At 73.2% G+C, this 5,661-nt stretch overlaps 2 protein-coding genes and 1 non-coding gene across 3 annotated transcripts; 2 read left to right on the forward strand and 1 right to left on the reverse strand.

Annotated features, from left to right (window-relative positions):
• Window positions 1–7: 7 nt before the first annotated feature.
• On the forward strand, window positions 8–2,842 carry TAF6L (TATA-box binding protein associated factor 6 like; the record flags this gene model as incomplete). Its single annotated transcript, XM_054808239.1, has 5 exons — window positions 8–85; window positions 815–1,035; window positions 1,413–1,545; window positions 1,654–1,782; window positions 1,887–2,842. Coding segments are annotated over 5 exons (1,326 nt in total), but the record flags the coding sequence as incomplete, so codon positions are not given.
• A 250-nt stretch (window positions 2,843–3,092) lies between these two features.
• TMEM179B (transmembrane protein 179B) lies at window positions 3,093–5,167 on the forward strand. Its single transcript, XM_054808337.1, has 5 exons — window positions 3,093–3,235; window positions 3,733–3,920; window positions 4,010–4,144; window positions 4,227–4,302; window positions 4,604–5,167. The coding sequence occupies exons 1-5, from the start codon at window positions 3,140–3,142 to the stop codon at window positions 4,733–4,735; spliced, it is 627 nt and encodes a 208-aa protein (XP_054664312.1). The 5' UTR covers window positions 3,093–3,139; the 3' UTR covers window positions 4,736–5,167.
• Window positions 4,962–5,152, reverse strand: LOC129198785 (U2 spliceosomal RNA). Its single transcript, XR_008574531.1, has one exon. It is a non-coding gene; the product is annotated as a U2 spliceosomal RNA (small nuclear RNA).
• Window positions 5,168–5,661: the final 494 nt, after the last annotated feature.

Raw genomic sequence — 5,661 nt, forward strand, 5'->3', positions numbered from 1 at the left:
CCCCCCCCAGGTGGCCCTGCAGGACCTGCAGACCAACTCCAAGATCGCCGCCCTCCTGCCCTACTTCGTCTACGTGGTCAGCGGGGTGAGCGCGGCACCCGGGCGGTGCCCCCCCAGTGTCCCCCCAGTCCCTGCCAGTCCCCTGCCAGTCCCCCCCCCAGTCCCCCCCCCAGTCCCCCCCCAGTCCCCCCTCCAGTTCCCCTTCCAGTCTCCCCCAGTCTCCCCCAGTCCCTTGCCAGTCCCCCCCCAGTCCCCCCCCCAGTCCCCTCCCAGTCTCCCCCCCAGTCCCTCCCAGTCCTCCCCCCAGTCCCTCCTACCCCCTGCCAGTCCTCCTCCCAGTCCCTCCCAGTCCCCTCCCAGTCCCCTCTCAGCCCCCCCCAGTCTCCCCCCCAGTCTCCCCCCCAGTCTCCCCCCCAGTCTCTCCCCCAGTCTCTCCCCCAGTCCCCCCCCAGTCCCTCCCAGCCCCCTCCCAGTCCTCCTCTGAGTCCCCCTCCCAGTCCCCCTCCCAGTCCCCCTCCCAGTCCCCCTCCCAGTCCTCCCCCCAGTCCTCCCCCCAGTCCTCCCCCCCAGTCCCCCCCAGTCCTCCCCCCAGTCCCCCCCCCAGTCCCCCCCCAGTCTCCCCCCCCAGTCTCCCCCCCCAGTCTCCCCCCCCAGTCCCCCCCAGTCCCCCTCCCAGTCCCCCCCCAGTCTCCCCCCCCCCCCCCCCCAGTCCCTCCCACTCCCCTCCCAGTCCTCCCAGTCCCCCCCCAGTCCCCCCCAGTCCGCGTCGGGGAGGACGGCGGCTCCGAGCCGAGCGGGTCGCGGTGCGGCGCAGGTGAAGTCGGTGAGCCACGACCTGGAGCAGCTGCACCGGTTGCTGCACATCGCCCGCAGCCTCATCCAGAACCCGTTCCTGTGCCTGGGCTCCTACGTGCGCAGCCTCATCGGCAGCGTCCTGTACTGCGCCCTGGAGCCGCTGGCCGCCTCCATCAACCCCCTCAACGACCACTGGACGCTGCGCGACTACGCCGCCATGCTGCTCAGCCGCATCTTCTGGTGGGGGGGGAACCCCTCGGGGTTCGGGGGGGTTCCCTCCCTGGGATGGGGGGACCCTCCCTGGGGTGCAGGGGTTCCCCCTTGGGACATGGGGGGGGACCCTCCCTGGGGACATGGGGGGGGACCCTCCTTGGGGTGCAGGGGTTCCCCCTTGGGACATGGGGGGGGGACCCTCCCTGGGACACAGGGGGGTTCCCTCTTGGGACACGGACACTGGTGGGGCTGGGGACACTGGTGGGACTGGTGCTGGGGGCACTGCCTGGGATTGGGGACACTGGTTGGGATGGGGGGGGGGGGGCGGTTCCCCGGTGGGGAGATTTTGGGGGTTTGGGGGGGGTCCGCAGCGGGACTCGGAGCATCGTCGCTGTCACCCGCAGGACCCACGGCGACCTGGTGAGCGGGCTGTACCACCAGATCCTGCTCTCGCTGCAGAAGGTGCTGGCCGACCCCGTGCGCCCGCTCTGCTCCCACTACGGCGCGGTGGTGGGGCTGCACGCCCTGGGCTGGAAGGTGAGAGATTTTGGGGGGGGGGGGCTGTGCCGCCTCACCGCGGCCCCCGACCGCCCCGTGCCGCTGCCTGCACCTCCGTCCATCCGTCCGTCCGGTTGTCGTCCGCAGGCGGTGGAGCGGGTGCTGTACCCCCACCTCCCCACCTACTGGGCCAACCTCCAGGCCGTGCTGGACGACTACTCCGTGTCCAACGCCCAGGTCAAGGCCGACGGGCACAAAGTTTACGGCGCCATCCTGGTGAGCCGCTCGGCGGGGTCGGGGTCGGGGTGGGGGGGGGCAACGTGTAGCCCCCCCACCCCCACCCCGCTACCCGGCACCGTTCCCCCCCCCCCCCCCCCAAGGTGGCCGTGGAGCGTTTGCTGAAGATGAAGGCGCAACAGTCGCCCCCCCCGGCGCCCGGCGCCGTCCCGCGGCACGAGGGCTCCCCGCGGCACAGTCCCAAGCCGGACCCCCCCGGCGAGGCGGGTTTCGGCCTCAGCCGCCCCCTGCTACAACTCGGGGGGGGTAGCGGCGGCCCCCCCTCGGTCGCGGCCCCCGCGCCGCCCGCCCTCTCCCTGCACGACATGTACCGCGAGCTCTACGACTTCTTTGGCGACAGCTTGGCCGCCCGTTTCGGTACGGGTTCGCCGTCGACCGTCCCGACGACCCCCGGTACCCCCGAAGGCGCCCGGAAGGAACCGCCGGCTTTCGGGGGCGAAGGGGCGACGCGTAAGATGCCGCAGCTGACGGCCAACGCCACGGTGAGCCCGCGGGAAGAGGAGAGCCCCCGCGGCGAGCCCACGGCCGGTCGTCCGGCGCTGCATCGCCCGGCCAGCCTGGCCCGACCCCGCGGGACCCCGCGTCAACCCGTCCACCGCCCGGGCGCCCGCGACGTTTTCCAAAAATGCCGTTTCGCTCCGCGCGGCGCCCCGCGGTTCAGTTTCGTCATCGCGGGTCGCCAAGCCGGGCGCCGTTGCCAAGGTCGCCTCTTCCAGACCAGTTTCCCGCAGCATCACGGACCCGGCCACGTCTCCCGCTACGCCCAGAAGTTGCCCATGATCGGACGCACCGCCCGGCCGGCCCGGCGCTGGCCGCGCGCCGAGTACTCCCTCCTCCTCCTCCTCTGAGGTGGGTGCTGGGTGCTCGCCCCTCCAGCCCCCTGCGCCCCGACCCCCCCCATCTCCCCAGGCCGGCTGGCATCGGCCCCGGGCGGCGGCGTGCCCCTCGGTGAGGGCACCCATGGGTGCTGCCTGCCCCGGGGGTGCCACCGGCCGCGGCCCCTCGCTGTCGCGTGGTTAATAAAAAGGTGTCCGCTGCTCGGCGCAGGGCGTTTTTGGGTGACGCGCGGCTCAACGCGAGACTGGAAAGCCGACCGCGTCCTGGGCTGCAGCCCCAGCCCATGGGGGGGGGCTGGGGGGTCCCTTCCCCCACCCCCCCCCCAAAATCTGGGATTCGATGGATGGGGGGATGGGGGGCAGCGGTTGGCCCCCCAGCATGGCGGCGTCGGCGTGGCGGTGCTGCAGCGGAGGAGCCCGGCCCGTGCTGCCGGGCAGGGTGGGGCGGAGGAGGCCGGGCCGAGCGGGGAAGGGGGGGGTGTGGGGGGGGCACACGGAAGATGGCCGTGTCCGTCCTGCGGCTGGCGGAGCTGGGCCTCCACGGAGCCGCCTTCCTCTGCGGCATCGTCTGCGCGTCGGCCCTCACCGTGGCGCAGGTACCGCCGGAGGCCGGGCGCCGGCCACGTTACCTGGGGGGGGGGTGTGGGGCAAGCTGGGGGCACAGCAGCTTCACCCCACGCCCTGGGGGGGGGGCTCCCCACGTCCCTCCTGCCGCCCCGGGTGGGCTCCGTTCCCGCTCCTGCCTCGGCCGGGTCTGCCCCCCCCCCGCCCCATTCCTCCGCACCCCCCGTTTGTGGTCACCGGGTGCCGCGGGGAGCCGGGACGCACGCGGCAGGGCGAGGGGTGGTGGGCGGGGGGTGCAGGGGGGGGTGCGGGGGGGGCTGAGCCCCCTGCCCGTCCTGTGGCCCCCGACGCGTCATGTGAGCGCAGGAGTCAGCCGGGGCGGTTGGGGCTTCCGTCTTCCTCTGGCACCCCTCTCCTCCTCCTCCTCCTCTTCCTGCCGCTGCTGTTCCACCTCGCCCGTGGGTGCTCGGGTATTGGGGGGGGGAGGTGTCACCGAGCGGCAGCCCCCCCCCCCCCCAAATGTTTGCAGGGAGAGTTCGGAGGCCGGTGCGTCCTGTACGGCACGGTGAGCTGGAACGGGAGCGCGCTGGTGCCCAGGTCCTTCAGCCACATCTCGCTCTGCTATTTCGTCTCGGCCGTCTCGGTGGCCGTGGCCCTGTGCTGCTTCTCCGCGCTGCTCTACGGCATCTACGGCTGCTGCACCGAGGAGTCCCGGTGGTGAGCGGGACGGGGGACGGGGGGGCCCACGAAGCCCCGTGCCGCCGCCGCCGCCGCCGCCGCTGACGCCGCTCCCCTTTTTCCTCCAGGGACCGCACCTGGCTCAGCATCGCCCTGGTCGTCGCCTTCGTCGTCCTCTTCTTCCTCCTCGTCTCGGCCTGCATCCTCCGCGTGGGGATGGACGCGCTCTGCGCCTCCATTGTGCAAACCAAGAGTTTGTCCGGGTAGCGATCACCTTCCCCGGGGGGGGTTGGGGGGGGGGTCCCCCCTTTCTCCCCTCCCCTCGCTCATCCCCGTCCCCCCCAGCTGCCAGGAGGCTGAGCGCAAGCCGTGGGCGTCCTACAGCCCGACCCGCTTCTACAGCAACCTCTACAGCGCGCAGGTAACGGGGGGGGGGGGCACGTCGGACACCCCCTTCCCGCTGCCTGGGGTCCCCACGGCCCGGCTGTGGGCGAGGGGGGGACACGAGTGGGGGGAGGAGCAGACGGAAAGGTGCCCGCAGGGAGCCTGTCTGTCCGTGTGTCTGTCCGCGCTGGCATCGGGCACCCTGTGTGTGTGCGGGGGGGGGGGGGGCCGTTGTGAAGAGGGGGTGCAGCCGTACCTGCTCGCGGGGGTGAGAAATCGGGGGGTGCAGGCACGCGGCCCAGCTCGACACCCCCCCGCACCCCGCCGCGTCCCCGCAGGCGTCGGCCTGGGTGAGCGTGTCCCTGTGGTGCCTGCTGAGCGCCGGGCTGCTGCTCCGCCGGAGGATGGACGTGCCCTTCCCGCGGCCCAACGCCCCCGAGACGGAGCCCATCTTCGGGGGGCGGCCCTGAAGGCAGCGGGGGGAAGGGGCGCGGGGGACACGGGCGGGGACGCCGGACACCCCCACCCCCCCACCCCCCCCCAACCGTCACGGAGGCGTTTTTGGGTGCGGAGCGCCATTAAAGATGACGTTTCCCCCGGAAAAACGCCGGGTCCGGCCCGGGGCGCCGCGCGGGTTTTCGGGGAGGGGGGGAAGTGGCGGGGCAGGGGGGGTCGCTCTGTCGTTAACCGGGCAGACGGGGGTGCACCGCTCCCGGAGGCACCGCAATACCGGGACGATGCGCGGAGCGGAGGGAGCAAGCTCCGGGGCCAACTCCCAGCACCAAAAAGCCGTTTAATACAGAGCCCTCTCCTCGCGGCCGTATCAGACATTAAACTGATAAGAACAGGCACTGCACGTGACCTTAGCCAAAAGGCCGAGGAGCGAGACCTCACCCCCCGCCGCACCGCACCGCACCCCCCGCCACGCTCACACACGGCACGGTGACTCCCCGCTCACACGCACCGGCCCCGCCGCTCCGCTCCCCGCCCCCGTTCCCCGCATGTTCCGCCCCGCCCGGCCGGGCCCCGCCGTCACCGAGCCCCGCGAGGACCCCGGAACCCCCCCCCCTCTCCCCGGTAGCGGGACTTCCCGGCAGCCCCTTCGAGCCTGGGGGTTCTTATTAGCATAGCCACGCCCCTTCCCCCGCCAGCGCCGGTCACTGGCCGCATCGCCCCGCCCCCTCCCTGTCTCCGCCCCCCCCGGGACCCCCAAAACTGCCCTGGGACCCCCAACCCCCCCAGGGACCCCCCCAAACCCTCCCAGTGCCCCTCCCAAACACACTCCCCCCCCCAGCCCCTTCCTGATGACGTCACCGACGCAGCAATGACGTCAGGTGCTTATGTCCCCACCCAGGAGGGCCCCGAGCCCCGCCCCCTCCCGCCCCTCCCCCCCCCC

The sequence above is a fragment of the Grus americana genome, chromosome 35, assembly GCF_028858705.1.
Source record: "Grus americana isolate bGruAme1 chromosome 35, bGruAme1.mat, whole genome shotgun sequence".
Taxonomy (NCBI): domain Eukaryota; kingdom Metazoa; phylum Chordata; class Aves; order Gruiformes; family Gruidae; genus Grus; species Grus americana.

Coding starts and splice junctions, on each gene's coding strand:
- TMEM179B (XM_054808337.1), top strand. CDS start 3,140: ATGGCCGTGTCCGTCCTGCGGCTGGCGGAGCTGGGCCTCCACGGAGCC. Junction 4,145..4,226: donor CAAACCAAGAGTTTGTCCGG/GTAGCGATCACC, acceptor CGTCCCCCCCAG/CTGCCAGGAGGCTGAGCGCA. Junction 4,303..4,603: donor GCAACCTCTACAGCGCGCAG/GTAACGGGGGGG, acceptor GCGTCCCCGCAG/GCGTCGGCCTGGGTGAGCGT.